This window comes from Ctenopharyngodon idella, chromosome 24 (assembly GCF_019924925.1).
Source record: "Ctenopharyngodon idella isolate HZGC_01 chromosome 24, HZGC01, whole genome shotgun sequence".
In the NCBI taxonomy this organism is placed as follows: Eukaryota; Metazoa; Chordata; class Actinopteri; order Cypriniformes; family Xenocyprididae; genus Ctenopharyngodon; species Ctenopharyngodon idella.
In genome coordinates, this window is record NC_067243.1 from 6,906,512 (window position 1) to 6,931,080 (window position 24,569).

General features: G+C 35.3%; 1 protein-coding gene across 3 annotated transcripts in view; it reads right to left on the reverse strand.

Moving 5' to 3' along the window:
* The window catches only part of syt7a (synaptotagmin VIIa), a 136,352-nt gene that overhangs the window by 46,430 nt on the left and 65,353 nt on the right, over positions 1-24,569 (reverse strand). The window contains exons 3-4 of one of the 3 annotated variants that reach the window (XM_051883096.1): positions 14,210-14,289; positions 11,754-11,888 (exon numbers count right to left, since the gene is read on the reverse strand). In XM_051883096.1, coding sequence (XP_051739056.1) covers positions 11,754-11,888; positions 14,210-14,289 — 215 coding nt within the window. Of the gene's footprint in view, positions 1-5,147; positions 5,282-11,753; positions 11,889-14,209; positions 14,290-24,569 lie in introns of those variants that run through there. The other 2 variants (XM_051883095.1, XM_051883094.1) reach the window with 2 other exon arrangements.

Below are 24,569 nucleotides of genomic sequence, written 5' to 3' on the forward strand. Positions count from 1 at the left end.
CTTACTGTAAACAATAATTTGTTTCTGCCAAGATTTTGATTTTACATGCCACCAACTTGAAGGTAAAATCAAGACAAAGTACAATAGTAGTACTTCTCACTGCTAAAGATAATTGTGTTGGCATTCATTAGTGTGATCAGATGACCATGATGAAATATCAGGATACATTGCAGGTGTGGCCGGGTGGGTGGTACACATGCTATACTGGGCGGTAACATGGATGAAACTGTACTGATTACAGTTAATGTTTTGGTTTTATCAGTTAGAAAACAACAGGAAGAAAATGATAGAAACAGTCAAACCTAAACCTTAACTAAAATGCTGGGTTAAAAATAACCCAAGTTGGGTTATATATGGACAAATCCAGCAGTTGGGTTAAATGTTTGACCCAACCTGCTGTGTAGTTTCATCTAACTCAACTATTGTTGAAAAATTACTAGATTGCTTGCTTAAAATGAACCCAAAATAGGTTGGAAATTAACATTTATAAATAAGTTTAATAAATAATAATTAAATAATAAACATATATTAAATTGCTTATTAATAAATGTTCACATTTTGATTATTATTGTTGCCTCTAGTAATTATGTGTCTGATTTTTAATTTCCAACGTATGTTGAGTTCATTTTAAGCTAGCCATACAGTCATTTTTAAACAAAAGTTGGGTTAAATAAAACTGCCCAGCAGGTTGGGTCAAACATTTAACCCAACTGCTGGGTCAAAACAACCCGATCACTGGGTTTGTCCATTTTCAACCCAACTTGGGTTGCTTTTAACCCAGCATTTTTTAGAGTGAAACACCAAGTGAAAAAAAGTTTTTAGTTAGTTAGATTTCAAAAAGCAAATGTAAGAAATAAAATCACATGGCTTGAAGGCAGCATACTCCAATTTTTGAGTCTTTTTTGACGTGGATGTGAAGAATGAAGGTCAAGTTCACCATTCAGAGCATCCGAATGGTTATGCTTCTTTTTCAAATCGATCCTAATTCGTTATTATTTCTGTAACCTTTATCACATTCACCGGCATTAAATTACTCATTAACCTCTAGCAAGACATCTAGAAAGGCTGCATTATAGCCTAAAACAATGACTGATTTGACTGTTAGTTAATATTATCTTCTTATTCATTATCTTATATTAATATTTTTCTTTCATCCTGCACTGTAGGACCAGGAACATGTATTAATATTGTAAAAAATGGTCAAATTTTATTTAATTAATGAGCTGGAATGGCACCGGCTCAACTGGTTAAGCTAGTAAAGGGCATCAGGTAGTTGCAGGACAAACACCAGGGGGCAAAACAAGCCGTAGTGGAGAACAAGATGTAGGCAAGAAAGAGAGAGACAGGGAAAAGGGGATGTGAGACACAAACACAAGAGACAGACACATATAGCTGCCTGAAAATAGAATCCAATTACTGACGGAGAAAAACGGAGGGCGTGTTGAGAGAGAGAACGAGAGAAGAACGAGGACTGGTGGTATGGATGGAGTGTGAGAAGAGAGATGTGAGACAGAGAGAGAATATGTGAGGTGCTGGAGGAGAGGAGGTGTTAGCTAAGGGTGTGAAGAAAGCTTAAATCGAGCCCCCTGTGTGTATGTGTGCGCAGCACTCGCTGTGTGAACGTCTACACTCACGGATACAGTAGCGTTGTAGCAGCTCTGGGTTTGTTTTGGTTTGGCGAGGTTTTGTTTTGGAGATCTTTTGTGAGGTTTGGTTCCTTATTCATTACTTGTCTTGTTCATTTGTTCATTCCCTTGGTGCATAGTCAGAAAGAAATCAAAACTGTCCAAAATTACTTGCGCATCACATGTTCCTGGCCTTATTTCGCACACGTCATTGGTGGTACGTCTCTGAAATGTTTTTTTACGTCCGTTTTTAACAATCTAGTCAGTTCGTGATGGATAAAATAACCCATGTGGCATTTTTTTCTGGCCACAGTATATTTTAAATATATGCTATATATGTTGTAAACAGCGCAGCTTAGTAAAATGTTTTTCAAATATATAAAATATATTCCTTTAAAAACACTTAAATGCTTAATTATATTACAAAATGTACTTCAAGGGGCAAGAAAATACATTTCCAATCATAAAAAAACAAACATTTTTTGTAAATTCAAAACTGGCTGCAAGCAGCATTTCACTTTGACTTTAAAGGTGCAGAACCTTTAATATTTCTTGATTCAGTTTATGTCTAGTCATAATGAGAGCCCTTCTGAATCTACACTGACAAATGGCACATGCTACAGTCTCATGGACTTCACGGACACATATAAAAGTTTGATGAAGTGCATAATTTGGGACAGTATGTGCCATAGAGCTTGTTTGTCATGCTGTATTGAAATTAATCTGTTTGGGTTCTCTAAACTTTATCTTAACAATGTAATAAAATTTCCTCTCTCAAGATTCATTTCACACTGCTGACAGATTCACTGAAATATTAAGCACATTTATAGGACATTTAGTGCATTAATATTTTGTGCTACACAGTTTCACTAGCTGGCGATTAATATGGAAAATTCGTGTTTAACATCCATCAGCCATCGCTCATGTCAATGAAACGGCTTCTATAAAACTTTAACTGTGTGCAGACAGTTCTGGTGTTCAGAAAGTCATCAGACAAATTATGGAAGTTTGTCATCGGAGCAAATCATATTTTCTCGTCTGATTGTGATTAGAGTCTGTTCACACTCTTAAACTAAAGGAGGTTTTCACAGCGATGCCATAGAACATTCTTAAAAGAACCATTTGTTTTCTTAGTGTGAAGAACATTTTAATAATCCAAATTTTTTTTTACTATAAAGGACCTTGTGTAATGGAAAGGTTCCATGGATATTAAAGATTCTTCATGGAACCAACAAAGCTAATAAAGAACCTTTATTTTTAAGCGTACTTGATTCTGGTTAGTTGGAACGTTTTGCAGCCAAATATACTTAAAGGATTAGTTCAGTTCAGAATTAAAATTTCCTGATAATTTACTCACCCCCATGTCATCCAAGATGTTCATGTCTTTCTTTCTTCAGTTGAAAAGAAATTAAGGTTTTTGAGGAAAACATTCCAGGATTTTTCTCCATATAGTGGACTTCAACAGTTACCAACGGGTTGAAGGTCCAAATGTCAGTTTCAGTGCAGCTTCAAAGAGCTCTACACGATCCCAGACGAGGAATAAGAGTCTTATCTAGAGAAACAATCTGTCTTTTTCTAAAAAAAAAAATCAAAATTGATATACTTTTTAACCACAAATGCTCATCTTGCACTGCTCTGTGATGTGCCACGCATTACGTAATCATGTTGGAAAGCTCATGCGTGACGTAGACGGAAATGCCGTGGTAGGGCGAGAAACTCCATCTCATTTTTCTCTTCCAACATCAAAATCGTCCGACATCGTTGTTTTACCTTTCTTTGTAAAGGCTGTTTGACTTAGTCTTTGCACGTTTTCTTTGTAAACACTGGATCAGTACTTCCGCCTACGTCACCTTTCCAACATGATTACGTAATGCGTGGCGCATCGCAGAGCGGTGCAAGATGAGCATTTGTGGTTAAAAAGTATATAATTTGTATTTTTTTTAGAAAATAACCGATTGTTTCTCTAGATAAGACCCTTATTCCTTGTCTGGGATCATGTAGAGCTCTTTGAAGCTGCACTGACATTTGGACCTTCAACCCGTTGAACCCCAGTGAAGTCCACTATATGGAGAAAAATCCTGGAATGTTTTCCTCAAAATCCTTAATTTCTGTTCGACTGAAGAAAGAAAGACATAAACATCTTGGATGACATCGGGGTGAGTAAATTATCAGGAAATTTTAATTCTGAAGTGAACTAATCCTCTAAAGGCAAACATACTTATAATGGTTAGCTTTTTGTATCATAATGCAGATTCTTTGTTCTCACAAAATACAATGAAATCTACATTAAATGCTGTTTGCAACCAATTTTACTTCAAAATGGGCTGTATTTCAGAGAGAAATACACCATCAGGAGCTCATTGGATTGTGAACTGTGCAAATCACCAGAGGAAAAAAGCGATCGACCACTTAAAAAAAAAAAAAAAAATACATGGGGAAAAAATCGAAATGCTCATAATGGCGGCTGCAGGAATGAAAGTCTTTTCAGATAAAAGAGCCAATCACTTTTTTTTTTTTTTTTTAAAGAGATTCTGCACTTTAGTTTGGGCAAGACTGAAAGACTTTTTCTTTTCTATTGCACAATTTGAACTAAAGAAGCTAAACATTTTCATAGTATCTTCCCCATTCTTGTACACTAGTACTAGAAGTCTCTTCTGCTCACCAAGGTTTTTCAGTAAAAACAGTAATATCATGAAATATTATTACAATTTAAAATAACCATTTTCTATCTTGATATATGTTAAAATGTAATTTATTCCTGTGATCAAAGCTGAATTTTCAGCATCATTACTCCAGTCTTCAGTGTCACATGATCCTTCAGAAATCATTGTAATATGATGATTTGCTGCTCAAGAAACATTTCTGATTATTCAATGTTGAAAACAGTTGTGCTGCTTTAAATATTTTTGTGAAAACTGTGAAACATACTTTCTTTGATAAAAGAACAGCATTTATTTGAAATAGAAATATAGGCCTTTTTTTTTACTTGAAATAATATATGCACAGATGAATTGTTCACAATAAGACTGCAATATAGAAGTGCATTAGATAAATTCTGACTCAATGTCAACTTTAAACTCAGTGAAATCGATATTTCCTGTGCGTTTATTTGTTCGTACGTTAAGTAGCCATATAACAACCCAGATCATGTACACTCAGCCAGTCTGTATTATTGCAAAATGACCCCCTTCAGGCTAACACAAGACCCCTCTGCTTCGCATTTATATTTATTATCCCTCACATTTCATATTTGCAGGCTGAATCAGGTGCATGATATCACCAATTACGCCGTCTTTTGAGTCATTGCGGGTGCTGTTGTGTTTTATAATGGACTGAAATGAGTGATCGTCGCTTCTAAGTGCTTCTAAGTGTGTGTGAGTCAGTCGTACGGATTCTGCTATTATTAGACTGCAGGGCGGCCTGAAATCTCAGCAAAGTGCAGACCCACACAAAGGCATTTTTAACTTTCTTAAACATCTCATACACACACTCTCTTTCTTGTCCCCTGCGGGCTCGACTCACTTGCCGTTCTTGAAGTCTCCGGAATGCAGGCGGCTTTGCACCGTCTGCCACCTGCCGGCTTTAATGCCCCCCGTCATCATGCTCCTCACGCTGTCGCTGCACGACGGCCCCCCTCCGTCCCCCAATCCACCCCCCATGGCCCCTTTCTGGCCCCCGGACACAGCCCCACTGAGGGGTCCGCCAGAAAGAGAGGAAAAGGAGGAAAAGGACAAACATTGGGAGAGAAGAAACGGTTACAGGTTTGGATAAATAACAATAATTTATCCCATGAGAGTGCTGCATGCGTGTGACCTCACAGCGAGCTACATGACTACATACTAACACAAGCCACCCTGGGCTTTTAAAGATGCCGTGCCAAGTGCAGCTCCTCCTTTAGGGGGCGTAGCAGAGCCACACAAATGGATTTACAACAACCCCGATGCTTCAAATAACCACATTTGACATGCTTTGCATTAATGACACCCATAAATGTTGCAGACTTCATATAGACAAAGGGTTACTTTTGTCATCAGTTTTTCATAATCGTGGTCACCAGTTTGTGGACCTGGTGAAAGTCATCATGCAGTTATCAGATTTAAGTAACACTGCCGCATCACTCAAACACTCACAATACAACATCAACACCAACAACAACATAAAAAAAACGGCAGGGTAAGAGCAAAAAGAGCTTTAAGTGACAAAGCTGACAGCCGCAGATTGGCACAAAACCAGCTGAGGAATCTGATTTCAGACTAAAACTAATATATATATATATATAAACTCCGCCTGAAGCGACTGTCATGGCGGCCGAGCAAATCCACCATATTTTTTACAAATACTACACTTTTTTTTTACCACGAGTTTTTTAGGCGAGAATGTAGTTGTTTAGAACTGAAATATCTGACTCATAATTAATTATAGCACCTATTTTACAATTTGTTTAGATGTTTTCGGAAATGCGAGCCATCAGCGGCCGTTCAGTGCTCGTGTACCCAGCTTCATCTCGGCCAGTGCTTTGGGGATTTGCCACTGGCTCTTATAGTTGTTAAACATTAGATATAATTCATTTTAAGTATATAAAACGGGCAACCTTTGTTCTTATTAATCTATTACTTGTTCCTGGGTAGTATTATTCAATCCAACCATTATTATATATTATATTAAAAAATACTATATGGCAAGATTAAAATGAACCCAAAATAGGTTGGAAATTAAAAATCAGACACATAACTACTAGAGACAACAATAATAATCAAAAGGTAAACATTCCTAAATAAGCAATTTAATAAATGTGTATTGTTTAATTATTATTCATTAAACTTATTAATAAATGTTCATTTATTAAACATACTGATAAATGTAAATTTTCAACATATTCCAACATACAGTATATATACATCAGTTATAACAGCACTCCTGCCTTTTCACCGTTTGTATCAGTCTGCTTTAAGCGAGCAAATCCACCGTATTTTTTTTACAAATACTACACCTTTTTTTACCACGAACTGTGGTCTTAAGAGGTTTTTCTAAGCGAGAATGTAGTTGTTTAGACCTGAAATATGTGACTCATATTTAATCATAGTGACTCATATTTAATCAAATATGTGACTCATATTTAATCACAGCAGGCCGTTCAGTGCTCGTGTACCCGCCGAGAACAGCTTCATCGATTTGCCACTGTGTCTAAACGTGGTTAAACATGAGATATAATTCTTTTTGGGTACATAAAATTGGCAGTCTTTGGTCTTATTAATTTATTACTTGTTCCTGGGTAGTTTTATTTAACTCAACTATTGTTTAAAAATTACTATATGGCTGGCTTTTACATATTAATAAATGTTCATTTCCAACATATTCCAACATACATATACAACAGTTCTTTCTGGTTCTCGGATCTGATTGGCTGAGAGCCGTGCGATATTTGAGTGATAACAGCACTCCTACCTTTTCACCGTTTGTATCACTCTGCTTGAAGCGACTGTCATGGCGGTCGAGCAAATCCACCATATTTTTTATAAATACTACACTTTTTTTTACCCCAAACTGGAGTTTTTTAGGCGAGAATGTAGTTGTTTAAAACTGAAATATGTGACTCATAATTAATTATAGCGCCTATTTAACAATTTGTTTAGACTTTTTCGGAGATGCGAGCTCCAGGCTGTCAGTGGCCATTCAGTGCTCGTGCACCCGCCGAGAACAGCTTAATCTCGGCCAGTGCTTCGATTCGGGTAAGATTTTGGGTTCATTTTAAGCGAGCAATACAGTAATTTTTAAACAATAGTTGAGTTAAATAAAACTACCCAGCAGGTTGGGCAAACATTTAACCCAACCACTGGGTTAAAACAACCCAATCGCTGGGTTAAAGCAACCCAATCGCTGGGTTTGTCCATTTTTAACCCAACTTGGATTGTTTTTAACCCAGCATTTTTTATAAAATATAATTCCAAGGTGGCAAAATGTAAAAAAGTAAAAAAAAAAAAGTAGCATGCGCAATTAAATATTCAAGATCAGCCAATATTTACCAATAAATAAATAAAAAACTCTCTACAGTATATTTAGAGCCAATATGTGATATATTCTGCATCTCAAGATACAAGCATCTAAAATATCTATACAATATTGTGACAAACTAAAGACAAACTAGACTATAAGTCTGACAAAGTGGCCGTTTCAAGTGGGTTTTGCTTCAATCTGCGGCTTCCGTCTCAAACAGCAGAGCTTTAGTGCAGCGGCCTGCATTCACCCACACCGCTGTAATCCAGCAGGTCCAGCGGCCTCGCAGTCCAGAGAAAGGAAAATTGAATCACCTGAGTCACCGCGGCTAACATGTTTGTTTAATTTTTCATTTTCTAGACAGGCCACCCCATCTGAACCCCTCTGTACGACCACCGCTGGTTTTGATGGACAAGCATGTTTAAACCATTTCTCCGGCGTATCGGGGCTCTTTAGCGAAACCTGTCTGGATTAGGCCGGTGAGGGTTTACCGTACAGATGCCGCTGCGAAACAGAGGCTGTTAGAATCAGGAGTGGCTAGAGGGATACATCGAGTACAAGCCCAAGAAAGGTGAAAGCACAGAGGCATAACAACACCATCTTATAACAAGGGGGTTACCACATCACAATCAGACTGTAACGGTCAACCCTCAATGGAAGCCTACGGCAATGAGGGTTGGACACCATTTTAGTTTGTTTGTTTGTTTCTTTACTGTTATTGTTGCTGTTCGCTGGATAGCTGAAGCAGGAGGGTTGTCCGTCTCCATGGTAACACCCCATGGGGGGAAGGGGGGGTGAAAGGTTAAAGGTCATATGCTAAGAAGAGACAAGCAGGGCTGTAGGGAGTGAGGGACATTTAGGGTCCAATTTTGCAATTTTGGGGCGAAACAAAACAGATTTGAATGTCAGGCTGTTGCTACTATGATTAGCAAACTGTCCAATACATTGATAATGTCCCTGCAGTCCTGCAAAGCTGAAAGAAGAGAAATAAAATCTGCATAATGACTTTCATTCATATTACAAGCTTAAACGTGAAGTGTGCAATTTTTGTGTCACAAGCGACACCACACAGAATGGCTGCTCAAATAAACAGATTATAATTCAGTCTGGTGCCGAAACTATTGAAACATTTTTTGTTAACTGAAATAAAGCTGAAATGAATTAAAATATAAACATTAGATGGAAAACTTGAAAAACAGTTTAAATAATAAAATTGCTAAAACTAAAACTTAAAAAAATAAATAAAAGCTAAATAGAAATATATAAAAAAAAAAAACTAATAAAAAATTGCAAAAAAACATGAAAATATATCATATATAAAAAAATATAATCAATATAGGTTAGTGCTAAATGATAGCAAAAGTAATTTAAATCTTAAAATAAGCTGAAAAATATCATTAAAGGCAGAAATTGGAAAAGATATATAATATTATATATATAACTGATATGGTATGGATATATTGTGCGTATCCCTAGGAGCAGAAATTACACACTTCATCTTTATCGTACTTTGGCTTTATCTTGTCATTTTGGATGGTGTAATGGTACTGTACTATCCCATACTATGGCCCACATCACAATCAGATGAAGGATACTATGAGTTTGGCTTTATGAGTTCATTGCCATATCCTTTTGGAAAAGGGTGTTAGCTTATGGGATGCTTCCTCATCATTACAGCCCTGCCAGGGATCGGGTTTAATGGGGTGTTGTTGGGTAACAGGTGAGATGGGGTACAGTAAAATATGGGTTGTGTTAGTCTAAGCCCACAGTCCGCTCACTAACCGTCTGACGCATACTGCACCAAAAAACAACCAATGCTAACAGAAAATCTGAAGTTTGGTTTGCTTTATGCAACTTCTAAAACTGTTTGACAAACTGTAATATATATATATATATTAGGGGTGTAACGATACAGCATTATATCGAGATATCGCGATATAAAAATAAGATTCGCAATATAGAGTTAGTTCTATCCAAGGCTCATCTTACTGTATCTATAAGATATCATTCACCCAAAACTGCATATATACATACACCCCTAATATATACACTTTAAAAAAATGTTGGGTTAAAAATGGAGAAACCCAGCGACTGGGTTGTTTTGACCCAGCGGTTGGGTTAAAGGTTTGACCCAACCTGCTAGGTGGATTCATTTAACTCAACTATTGTTTAAAAATTACTATATGGCTATGGTTATGATTACTATATAACCTATTTTGAGTTCTTTTTAAAGGGGTCATGAATCGAGAAATCAATTTCTCCTTGAGCTTTTGATATATAAGAGGTCATCGTACTATAAAAATATCCTGTACGTTTCAGAACTGAAATCTTCCTTGCTAGTCCAATAAAAGCTTTTATTGACATCAGATCCAGCGAACGACTGATCCTGGAATGTGCCTATAGATAGGTGAAACCCCGCCTCTGCAGAAGAAATCAACGCCTACTTCATCATTGCAACGTTAGCCCCGCCCACTGGCATGTTAGTGAGATGAGGAGGAGAGAACAGTGATACAGGACTAAAATAACATTACCTTTCAAAGGATCCTAATGCTAGGAATACGGTTATTTATTTTCAACAATGTGGATGTCTTGGTTTTATTTATTTGTATTCGGTACATTTCACTGTGGATTCTTTAGTAAATCAATCGCACTTCAGCGCAGGCTTTGCAAACAGACGATTATGATATGGACTCGACAGTAATGCAACAACATGTAAGTAACTGTGTTCATTCTAATGCCTGATCTGATATTAATGATTCATGTGCAGTCAGATGTTCTTTGTTTATGTGTCAGTAAATCAAACCAGTGAAAATAATCTGTTGTTTAAATGGTGATTAAATTATATATAGAAAGCGATCAAAGAACGCTCACTTTACAATCGCTGGAGCTGTCAATCAAACAGCACGAGTTTATCAGTGACTGAGTTCTGGACTTGCACCAAAACTCCCGTTTTATTCAACGAATCTCTTCGTTGCATTCGAGTTTGCGCTGTAAGTGGCGATGAAAGCATTTGTTAGTAACAGAAATTGAGTTGCAATGACGAGATCACTGCTTTCATGCGCTCAACAACATGTCTGTGATTGGCTACAATGTTCATCACTGCAACCTTTCATGCCACGATCTCAATATAATGCCATAGATCTAAATGTAATGCAGCACTTTTCACGATTAGTTAACCTTGAGAGCTGTAATAGTAAAAAACGTGCTAAAAGAGAGAGTAATACTTGGCTATTTCAAATGGAAAGATGTTAGCCAATCACAGCAGTGGGCGTTTACACTGAAGTCTCACAGCAGACACGCCCCTTAAAAGAGAGCGTTCAAATCAGAGGGATAAAATCAGGGTAGGAAAATTGCCTTTTATTTCTACATTTTTGATGTAAAAAGCATACTAGCATTATAAGTGCACCCCAGGAAACATAAAACAACACAGTTCATGACCCCTTTAAGCAAGCAGTATAGTAATTTTTAAACAATAGTTGAGTTATATAAAAATACCCAGCAGGCTGGGTCAAACATTTAACCCAGTGGTGGGTTTGTCCATTTCCAACCCATATATATATATTCATACATACATACATATAGACTAGCTCTAAAACTGCTAACTAAACAGTTTTGTATCAGCCTACTCATCATTATACTGAACTGAAATGCAGTAACTAAAATTAGTTACACAGCTGAATTAGTGTTGTAAAATACGCATGTTTTTCTGCATCAGCAAGAAATTTTTGACGGACCGTAAAGGGGAAACGATCATTAATGAAATAAAGACCCAAATGATCCAAATGTGGTCAGAAAACATGCAGTTTATGCTTTCAGTTTTGCTTCTCGTTCTGTTCTGAATGTTAAAATGAAAAGCAACTTGCATTTTATCGACCATAAGAATCATTTTTTGGCAAAAAAAAAACAAAAACAACAACAACAAAACAAACAGCGATTGGTCAGTTCACAGCATGTGCCAGTCAGACGGTCTTTTCCTGAATAAAAAGTAGCAAATGAACGAAAGCGGACCAGACTTTCTGCTGCAGCACAAATCTAGGGTGCGGTTGGTAAGGGTTCGGGTTCGGGGAGGTTTGGGTGTGGTATGAGTTGAGGGTCAGGGGTTGGTGTCTCTTACCAGCCTGAACAGAGACTCACTTGAGTGAGAGGCGTGGATCTCCGTAAGGGGCATAAGGAGAAATGTTTAGTACAAACTCCTTGGGCGGGTATGAGCTCCAGCGCTGCTGCACTGAACTGCTGTCATTGTTATTCCAAAAGTCTCTGTCTAAATCACTGAAGAGACACACACATACACGTCAGTGGAACATGAGCCATCCATTTCATCCATCAGTCTATACACAGGCGATCTCCGGCCATCTCCGCTTCTTCGGGATAGGAGGTGGTTGAAAGAGGAAGAGGGAGAGGAATTCGCCATTTATAAGAAGCTGAGAGGTGCATAAAGGGTTTTATGATCAAACAGGGAAATAAAGACAGACCCAATGCATCCATAAGGCAGCAAAGCAGAAATAAGCAAGATTATACCTGAGCATTCATTAGTTTATCAAAGATCACAAGCGTTAGGGAGAGAGAGAAAGAGAGAGACAGAAAGCAGTGAAGCATCACACACTATTAAACACAATCTTCTTGGTGACAAACCATTAATGTTTTGCTAAGAAAAGAAGCATTTGGAAAACAGAGGTGAAAGGTGAGAAGGGTCAGATGAACCTGGTATTGGGGGAAAAGGTCATTTACGTTAAGTTATTATTTCAACAACAGCATCAGGAAAAGAAATGCAAAAAATACAGATTTCCACAAGCACCTGCAAGCTTTAAATCCAGAGAACTCATTAGTCCAAAACAGCAGCTGCAATGTCACGAGGCACAACACAGGCCACACATCACAACAACCTTTACCGGCGCGCGTCTCTGAGAATAACCGTCTGGTAAACAAGAAGGCATGGGATCATACGAAGAGGAAAACAATGGAAACGCAGCGTCCCGCTGAGCTCAAAGATCCCGCGTCCTCCATCAGACGCTCTTCAGCGAAACCCGTGGCATTCAGAGTCAGCGTCAGTCAAAGAGCCGGAATCGTTCGGAGAGGATGCTTCCCCAATGAATGCGAGCGGCACGCTCATTATGAGTGCAGTTAATTGGTCTTGTATTTGTGTACTTTTCTTTTTTTTTATTCAAAGCCAGTCTAGACTGAAAAACTTCACGGTGAATGAAATGGAAAGGAAATCATGACTTTTAGGCAGTGGGAATTTTCTGATACATAAAATAACATTGAACAAACCAGTAAAAAATTGTAGTAGGTATTTTTTTTATTATTTTAATATTATTATTTATTATTTTAATCATAATAATAATGTAATAAAACAACATTATTTGTGTATATTGCTGATTATATATAATGTTTTGCTGACATGGTAGTATTTATTATTTTTTATATATTATTCCCATTTTTTTATTATTTTAATATTATTATTTATTATTGCAATAATATTAATAAAAAAACATTATTTTTTTGCTGACATGGTATTATTATTTTTAATAATAATAATACTATATATAAACATATATACTGTATATATATATATATATATATATTATTCCCATTTTTAAATTGTTTTAATATTATTATTTATTATTTTAATAATATTAACACAACAATATTATATATATATATATATATATATTTTTTTTTTTTGCAGATATGCTATTATTTATTATTTTTAATAATATATATATGTATATTATTATATATTATTATTATTTGTGTATATTATTTATATATATATACACATGTATATACACATATATAAATTATTTCAATAATATTACTAAAACAACATTTTATATTTTTGTTGATATGCTATTATTTATTATTTTAATTATATATATAGTATTATGTGTATATAATAATAATATGTATATTTTTGCTGATATGCTATTATTTATTATTTTTATAATAATAATACTATATATATATATTATTTGTGTTTGTGTGTGTATATATATATATATATATATATATATATATATATAAATTTGGTATTTATGCTCCTGTACACAATGATCTTTCCTTGATATCCTAAAATTATTTTGATAATTAATGACATGTTATAATAATTCAAATCAACAACCCAGTGCTTTTCAATATGGTAAAAGATTAAAACAAAATGTATCAACTCCCAGTGCTTTTTTCAAGCTTATTTTTCCCTTAAAAAAATAAATAAATAAACAAACAGTCGGGGTCAATTGGCTAACATGCTGTTACAATATTTTTATAATATTTTTTACATTGTATATGCATCTAAGTGAGGCCTATCAGTAAGTAAATGAATTAAAACAACAGTTAATTTTATCATTTTAGTTGCTATGTTTATTTTAAACACATTTTTGAGCCTCTCTTGCTTCCTCTGAAGGACCGCCACTGCTTTAACAACTTTTAAAATGATTTCCATAGATTTTAAACACACATATTTGTTGTTTATGGAGAAACAGAGAAGTTTTCCTGTGATCGCAGCGCTGATATCATATGGCCAATCTTTGCCCCAACACAACGATCTTAAAAAAAAAAGCCCCAATGAACTAAATGAATGTCCCTGCACCTACTTGATGGCTTTTTTCTCTCCTCTTCCTCTTCCTGAATCGGGAGACCCGACGGACTCCACTCCTGGTTTATTCCTCTTCCCCTGAAAGACAGACAGAGACAGAGAGAGAGAGAGAGGAAAAGGTTATTCCCAGTCTCCTAATTGATCACAAGCTTCTCCACCTCCAACTTCTGTACATCTATTTATCCAGCGTTCCTTCTTCCCTCTCCCAGCCTCTCTCTTTCTTCCCGCTCTCCTCCCTGATGCTTCGTTCTGATTGCCTAAATCACATGGTCCGTCCTAAGTCATCTCCATAGTAATTAAACCACACACAAGCCTCATATTTACATGGAAACAGCCAATTTAGCTTTCGCCAGCGTCACAGGCCACCGGAGAGGAAGAGAGAGAGCATGTGGGAGAGACTTGTGACAGAAAGTGTCTTCTGAGGAGTAGGTGGCATTGTGGAAACCCTTCATAGACGTCACCGCTGTCCGCCTCTCCGCTCCATGAACAACATGTTACAGGGGTTTGTGACACAACCCACACTCAGTGTTAGATTTAAGGAGACACCGACCAAGTAACGCAGGTTATGTAATCAACTGTTGAATCTACACCGCAATACCTGCGTTTGTTTTTCAAGTGTGTAATGTGCATTCATTAAATTTAGAATTTAGAACTTTTAGAACTTTAGTTTTTTGTAAATAAAATGCCACATCAGAGTTGCTTTATTGATGTCAAGGCAACATGTTTCTTGTTTTCTGTCGGCTGTGTAAGACAATAAATAAACGACACCATCTTTACAGTGTAAATGTGGTCGTTACTGACAATCCTCATTTTGGCTGCGTGAGATTCTCCAGCTTTGTTATTGTTGAGCAACCAAAGCGCGAGCTGTTAAAGCTCTGCCCTCTTCTGGAAAGGGGGTCGGGAGCAGCAGCTCATTTGCATTTAAAGGGACACACACAAAAACGGTGTTTTTGCTCACACCCAAATAGGGGCAAATTTGACAAGCTATAATAAATGATCTGTGGGGTATTTTGAGCTGAAACTTCACAGACACATTCTGGGGACACCAGAGACTTATATTACATCTTGTGAAAGGGGCATAATAGGTCCCCTTTAAAGTGTTTTTAAAATTTAAGTTTTTCATCTAATATTTATATTTAATTTAATTTTATTTCAGTGTTATTTCTATTAAGTTCTTGAGAAGTTTTTTTTTTTTTTTTTTTTACACTAAACCCATATATCTGTTTAAATGCAAGTCCATTTCATAGTTCTTGATTGAAAAAAGAAATCTGGTGCTGTTCGGTCATTTTTGACCGAAAAATGTTGTTGTTGTTTCATAAATGGTACGAATAGTACGAAACTTGGTAAAGGTTTTGGTTCTTGCCATGTGAACACACACACACACAAAAATCATGGACATGATTCAAAAAGGTTAAATTGTCCGGAAAAAAATAGTCACACTTGTATTGTTTGACACAATTGGAAATGAATGGGAGACGAATTTCATCTAGTGGAAGCGTTTGGTACTGCACCCAAACAAAATCTTACTGAAAGCTCATTTTTTGAGATATCAACCTCAAATTTGGACACAACTTGTTTAGATTTATGGCTTTGATTTTCTCACAGTTTTAGAGTAAAACATGTTTTGGAAAATATATATTTAATATAGTACGTTTATGCATTTTTCATAATACTAAACTTAAACTTCTATTCATTTTTTCAAAATTTCTACTTCATTTTTTTTTTTTTTTTTTTACTTTTTCAGAAATAATCTCTCAAATGTTTTCTTTAAATAAAACCAAACTTCAGTCTGTGCTCCAAAACATACAAGATTTATGAGTTTAAGTTGGAAATTTCATTTTCAGGTCTGAATAAATGGATTATAACTACTGCATAAATATAATTTAGTACCATAAAATCCCCTAAAAATACAAATACTAATTAAAAAACATTATCGAACTAAAATATAGTACAAACATTTCATTGAAATAATAATAAAAAAAAACTTTTTTGACTGACAAAGGACAGCATCTGAGGACAGCACCAGAGGGTTAAGGAACTGGAATCGTTAGTGAAATCGGAAACCAATAATGACAAATTCCTTATGATTTCCATCCCTAATGATGTAACATAATTAATTACTTATTTTAGGTGTAAAAGGTTACAATCTAAAAAGTTACAACACTGAAAAACTGCTAGCAAAAACAAACACAGGTGCAATCCATCATTTTCCTCTCATCCACCAGGACATATCTGTGTGGTTACTGTGTAGACGGGTTTAGCGTAGTTAAAAACTCCTCAAAGCACGATCTGTCCCACAGCGCTCGCTGTCTCATCCCATCTCATCCCTGCTATCCTGTTGCCCATCATCTGAGGAGGCCTGTTGGCTCAGAGATGGCCGTCATTCTAGCCGGCTCTCATTGGGCTAGTTCTGCCCGGCTGTTCTCTGAGGATGTGGCTGGAGGTGCCGGGGCAGATCAGAAAGGTCAGAGGTGAAGAGTATCATTAGCGCTGGCCAGGAGGAACGTGCAGTGAAGGGGCGGGAGTTGTGACACGCTGCCTAAATGTGCTCAGCAATTGGCCAAGGGCTGCTGCGGCTACAGGAAACTCCCTGAGCAAGGACAAAATCTGAATTCACTGAACGTTTGGTCTTTTTTTGGATGTACCCATGCAAAGGTACATGAACTGCTGGAACAAACAAATAAAAGTCCCATCCTAAATTTTTCACATGAACAGTAAAAAAGTTACACAACATTTCTATTTCAAATAAATGCTGTCCTTTTTAACTTTTTAAATGCTTCTTGAGCATCAAATCATCATATTAGAATGATTTCTGAAGGATCATGTGACACTGAAGACTGGAGTAATGATGCTGAAAATACAGCTTTGATCACAGGAATAAATTACACTTTAACATATATTCAAACAGAAAACAGTTATTTTAAATTGTAATAATATTTCACAATTTTACTGTATTTTTTATCAAATAAATGCAGTCTTGGTGAGCAGAAAATATGTCTTTCATTGATATTTTAAAAATCATACCGACCCCAAACTGTTGAAAAATTTATATATTTTTTATAATTAAATTTTTATAATTATTTTATCATACAGTAAAATAAAATAAAACTATATATATATATATATATATATATATATATATATATAATTAAAAATATATTTATTAATTACATAAATATTTTATAGTGTGGGTTGCGAATGCCACTTCATGTCGGCTGGTTTGTTACTGGTCTAAGGTGGTTTACCAGCTCTAACCACCTACATCAGCTTGGTCTACCATGCAAAAACTAGAAGTTAGTCCATCTGACCGGCGAATGTAAAGCCAACTATAATTAAAAGCTGGTATTTTGCAGCAGGATGCTCATATTCCAGACATCTCAGTCCACTATCATCACGGCTCCAGAGTCTGACACACTGATTTAAACGAAAAAGGACAGTCCAAGAATCACCCAGATGTGCACAGCACACACACATGAGTCAGTCAGCCGGAGGGGACATCAGTGAAACACACACACACACATGCACACACACACACGCCCACATGCACACACACACACACACATACACACACATTCTAATTATTACTGACTAACCCCAGAGACAATATAAGGAGGAGAAGACAGGATACTCATAGAAAAATGAATGGAAAATATTGTAATGCTAAATACAGCTGAAGGAATGCAAGTCAAGCGAAATTTCAATCCTTATTTCCAGCGGTGTTGGCTCCAAAAGGATTTTTTCTATTAATTTTTCCCATAGGGATTTACAAAAAGTCTTTATTAAAGCATTATAAGCCATGAACCAAGTTATGAGCTGAATCACAACATTACAAACTTTGATTTGAAGTAAAAAAGTATTTGAAAATCTGACAAAAAATACAAAAGACACAAGACTGTGAACTTGACGGCTTTAGTGAGGGAAAGAACTACAATCCCATGAAGCATTGCGAACAACATAATGAAATTAAAAATGACAGAGAAATATAAAACTACCCATTTAAAAATGTTAATATTATAAATATAGCCTATATATATATATATATATATATATATATATACAAATATTGAAGTATTTTGAGAGCGTAATAGAGAGACTGACTCGATTATACGTCTTTTGACGTGTTTCATAGGAGTGGGTGGAGCTTAAGAGCAATTTTGGTGCATATTGCTTTTTTCGACTCTCTGATTGGTGGAATTTCTGCATAGCATCATGGGTAATGTAGTTTTCACCACAATGTGGGCTGATGGCTTCAACAGAAGCTAATTAACAACCTCGTAGCTCATAGTATGTCTGTCTTTGCTCAATAAAAACCAACTATCTGGATTTTCCAGCATATTTATATACCAAAGAATACAATGATAGCATACAGTAATAGCCGTGTCCAAAACCAGCATGCTATCAATTACCTTGACACCACATAGTACTAGTTCACCTTGAAACAGAATCCAATAAGCAATTTAGAGCACATGGATCAATAAACTAATTAAAAGCGACACTTTTAACAGACCATTATAAGACAAACAGTGACATGTTTTAGAGTCATTTGGAAAGGCGTTATTAGCCGTGAAAGTGTAAAGCATGTTCAACTACATGCCCTCAAAGACTGATTACATATGCAAATACATACATATACGCTCATGTCATTGCTTAGAAGGAGCATGTCCCAATTAATATTCAATGAAATGTTACAAAGAAACACTGACTCACACAAAAATCACTAAAGACTGCTAAAATTCCCCACTTTTAGCCTCACAAAATAGTATTGTGGTAGTGCCATATCAAAATGATGTAAAATCATGGTACTCTTATATGTATCATGGCATATACCAATGGATTTTGAAAGAATACAATAGTATTACAATCATTGGAGTGTCTAAATTGGTACAATATACCATGTAATACAATGGCACTTCTCTGTAAGGTTAACATAATTCACCTTGAGACCGAATTCAATTAGCAATTTAAACCACATTGAAATCAATACACCAAATAAAAAAACCCTGGAAACACCAAGCAAGTGACACAGAAATTCATAAAGCCATAAAACAACATATTAAAACAGTGAGATGCCCTCAAAGACTCATTAAATATTCAAATACAAACATTTTGCTTATATATTGCAAAAAAATTAATGCTTAAAACAAGAATGCAGTATTGGTAATAAAAATAATTAAATTTTTTAATTATATAAAAAATAAAAATAATTTAAGATGCATATAGTTCTCCAAAATGTAAAATTAATGATATTAAAAAATTCTTTAAAAATATAAAAAAATATTCCTTAATATCTAATGCAATTGAGCTTTAAAAAATATGCTTTTAAAAGATGTAAAATAAAACAAAATTCCAGCTGAAAAACATGATTTTTTGCACTATATATAGCATGTTCTTGCAGCTAAGCATGCGTTTGTGCACACATGCATGCACAACTACGTTCGGCTGAGAAGAATGTGTGATTTGTAAATATTTGAGATTGAAAACCCTCTCACACACACACACACACACACACACAGAGTACTTACAGGCTGCAGTTTCTGGGTAAGTAGTCGCAGTTTTTGACAGACAAGAACAAGCTATCAAAAGAAACTCATCTGTCATCAACTGTATCATGAAATTTTCACAGAGAGAAAGAGAGATGTGAGCGAAACAAAATGAGAGAGGAAGAGTGTGGGAGGAGGAGGGGTTTGAAAGAGAAGTGGGGATGAAAAGTGAGGGAGGAGAGGACGCCGCCGATGATTGAGACGAGCGGAGGAAGCGACAGCTCGCCAACTGTGAGGCTCGGGGGGGGAATGAGTGACAGCGATCCCCGGGGGTTTGTGAGGAAAAAGAGACGCCATTGGTTGTGAGTGTGTGTCAAGAATCGAGAAGGAGAGAGTCAGAAATGTGCATTCAGTACCATGACTCGCTCTGAGCAAAGACACACATGTACAAACGCTGCTACACACACATGGCTACAGGCAAAGACATCAGAAAGAGCTTCGGCCCAACACACACACTGTGGCCACACACACAAACATGTCTCTCTCTCTTTTTCTCCCTCTCTCTTTTTCTCTCTCTCTCTCATTCTATCTTTGGCTGGAAAGCTCAAGAGGGCAGCGCTGTCATATATCTTCATATATTCTCAACTTCTTTTCATCTTTTCTTTGTCTTCTCCAACTTTATTCATCTCTCTCCAGCTTGGGCTTCAAAAGCGCCCTTTTCTCTCTTTCTCTCTCAAATTTCAAAGTACTTTATCGGAGAGATTGTTCTACACACCGCTCGGTGTTTCCAATCCACAAACTGAACAAAAAACAAAAAATCAGTAACAGAAAAATTATTTCCCAGATGTTTACCAATTAAAGGTACAGTAAGCAATTTCTGAGAAATGCTGTTAAAAGTGGATCGGACCAAGCACCAAAACACACTTGTAGCCAATCAGTGGTAAGGGGCGTGTCCAATTATTAGGGGGGAGGTGCCTCTGTTGCATAGGGTGTTCATGAATTTGGGGGCGGAGCTATAAAGATAGGGGTGTGATTTTTTTTTGGGTGGGGGTGTGTTTGTTTTGGTGATTTCAAATATCAACAGCATTTCTTAGAAATCGCTTACTGCTCCTTTAAACAAAAATAAAATAAAACATAAAAAAAAAAAAAATATATATATATATATATATATATATAAAACTTAATAAAAATAAAATAAAGTATAATATATATATATAATATAAAAATAAATATAAAAATAAAATTAAGCTATACAATTTTTTAATTAAAAAATAAAACAATAAAATAAATTATATACAATAAAACATTTTTATAAAAATATATAATGGTATTTAAAATATTTTTATAAAAATAAAATAAATCATAAAAAATAATTTATTATAAAAAAAGAAATACAATAAATTAAAAAATTAAATTAAAAAATAAAACAGTGTATTATAGAAAAAAAGAAAATACAAAAATTTTATAAAAAAGTAAAATACAAAAAACAAAATATATAAATATTGCAGCGACATTTCTTAAAACAGTGAGATAAATATTCAAATACATACATGTTGCTTATATATTGCAAAAAAAATTATAAATTAATTAATGCTTAAAACAAGAATGCAATATTGGTAATAAAAATATTTTAAATTATATAAAAAATATTTTAAGAATATTTTAATATTTTAAGATATTTATCTGAAATGTAAATTTAATAATATTAAAAATCCTTTTATAAAATTATAAAAAAATATTTAAAAAAATTCTCTGAAATTCCTTAATATCTAATGCAATTGAGCTTAAAATAAATATGCTTTTAAAAGATGTAAAACAAGACAAAAATTAAGTTAAATTAAGCTATAAAATATTTTTAATTAAAAAATAAAACAATAAAATAATTATATACAATAAAACATTTTTATAAAATATATGATATATAAAATATTTTTATAAAAATAAAAAAGCATAAAAAAATGTATTATAAAAAAGAAATACAATAAATTAAATAAAAAATAAAACAGTATATTACAAATATATACAGTATATAATACAAAAATTTTTTAAATATAAAAAACAGAAATATAAAAATATTGCAGCGACTGTGGATTGGACCGAGCACCAAAACACACTTGTAGCCAATCAGCAGTAAGGGGCGTGTCCAATCAATTCCCCATGGACAAAATCAAGCCCCGCCCTACATTTGTTCTTGTTCCAAAAGCTGTTTCACTCGGATATACGCCACAATAGGAAAGAAAAGACTATTGCAATTTCATGCCGACTTTAAAACATAATGAGATGCATATAATAAAGTCGTGACAACAAAACTATTGTGAACATGGTATCTGTGCGTTACTGTATCTTGCTCAGCTTAAACTTTAGTTTAAAAGATGTTCAGATTAAAAAGATTTTCTCCTAACATTGTGAGAACGTTTATCAAATGCAAATGACATCATAAGGATGTTCCATTAACATTATTTTAAGATCATTAGACTGTTATAACATGAACACAACATTTAAATAACATTAAGCCAGAGGTTTGAGGAACACTCCCTGTTAATAATAGTATAATGCTGTTTTAAATAGAGCACTAATGTACTTGATTAGAGAGAGAGAGAATTTAACAACCACAGTTTGGTGTGTTCGCTTGAACTGATGTCACCTTCTGTCAACCTAATAGCACATAAATGATAATTATAAAAATCCACTCGATAATAAACATCTAGTAACGCACACGCGCACACACACACACACACACACACACACACGAACACTCACCCTACTTCATACACACAATTACTATCAATTGCTGGAAGAAGCTCTTGATTAAACCGCAGCCAATCAGACCGAAGCACCAATCAGGCCTTAACGAGTGTTGTGAGGAGAGAGGCGGAGCCGCCGTCATTAGAAGAACTCCCTAGGGCCACCCTAGGGCATATTATCAATCAACTACTACATACTATTGTGGCAATAGTATACAGTGTGCTGTATGCTATATGAAAATTTGACATAAAACATTTTGTCACAATGTACAAAACACAACCAGAACACTCGGAAGTGAAACACAGTATCCCACAATGCAATGCATCTGACTTGACCTTTCACTTCCCATGTGATGCATCGATTAATCAAAATAGCAATATAAAATATGCACATAATGAGTTCATGTGACAAAAATGTAGCATACTACTGTTTGAAATGTTTATTGTTGCATAACTTGTTGTTTCCCAAACAATTTTTAAGCACTACTGGACAGTATGCTAATATTCCATACTAACTTTTTAAATCTTTATCATTCACATGCATTGTTTCAAAAACTATTTTTTGAAAACTAGTAGGCAGTAAACAAACAATACTTACTGAGTGTAGTGCAGTATATACTAAGCTAGCATAATCCAAACATACTGTAGCTTCTATGTGATACTTATGCATATATGAAACAATATACATTAAGTTATAAGTATGATATTTCAAACAGTAGAAAAAAATATTATAATAATGCATACTCTTTACTATTTTAAAAAATATGATACTTTTTGAGGTCAGTGAGGACTATAATACCAACAGAAAGTGATCCATTAGCATTCCTATTCATCTTATTACTCACTCGAGTTTTTAAATGCATTTTTTTATTCGCAATCACAGAGCAAAATGAAGTGCACTTCACTACACTTCATCTGCAGTCTGACAACAATAACGTCACACATTATAGGCTCTCACAGAAGAAAAACCTGATTCAACCCTATTGGATCTAGCCTTGCATACTACTTAGGGTGGACAGTATCGCTGCATCCGAATACGCTTACTTCCATATTATATAGTAGGCAATGTGAGCTGTCAGAATACACAGTATTCATAAAACAGCAAGCAAAAAGCACCTGGATGACCGACTACTTCTGAAGTGCACATTCAATGGACACTTCACTTTCCCATGAGGCCGCGGGAGAGGATTTATGAATGGCAGTGAAGCGACGCAACTGATGCTTGTAGGTCACATGATAATGGCATCATGGCAAAAGTAGTACATACAGATTACATTCATACTACACGCATTTATACTACATAGAACACACTTTTTTAACGGTCGCAAAGTATGATTCAAACCAAATGTAGTATGTACTATAGAGTATGCGATTTTGGATGTGAATTGGAACACAGTTCAACTTCTAAAGGAAAATTCTATTTTTATTACATAATTTCCAGTCAGTCACAAAACCAGCCGTCTCTTTCTCTTCATTACTAGAGAAATAGCGCCAGGAGAAGAGTCTGTTTTATCAAAAAGTGGCGTACAGAACAAGAGGTCTTCTTCAACCCCAAGACAGGATGTAATTATCACAGCACTGCACACACACACACACATCCATACAGCATTTGAGCCTCAGCAGACTTCATTAAGGATTTAATACCAATCTGCTTGACCCTACGACACCTAGTCATGACGCAGGGGGACCGTGAAGTCCAACTGACTCACAAAGAGAGCGAAACAGATTGACTTCACTCATCCGCTCCGGGTGGTGTTCGCAACTTCACGCTGCTGCTAAACCAGAGAGAGCAGTTGTCAAGTTTAGGTATGAAACAGCTTCACAAACAGTCTTTTCAACCACACAGTATCATTATTTCGGTCTTAAAATAATTCAGATTATCACCGGGATAGTTTAAGTACAGATATAAACACTGATGTCTAAGGTGGCGATCAAAATAGAGTAAATCACCTTTTGAAAGTAACTTGACGCTTCAAATAAAGATTGCATAAATTACATCATTACACCAGAAGGTGGCGACAAGTGACTTAAAAAAACGCATTTGTCATTGAATCGTTCATTCAAGAGATTCGTTAAAAAACGCTGATTCAGCGAGTAATGAAACAAGTGAAGTCTTTATGAGTGAGTCATTGAA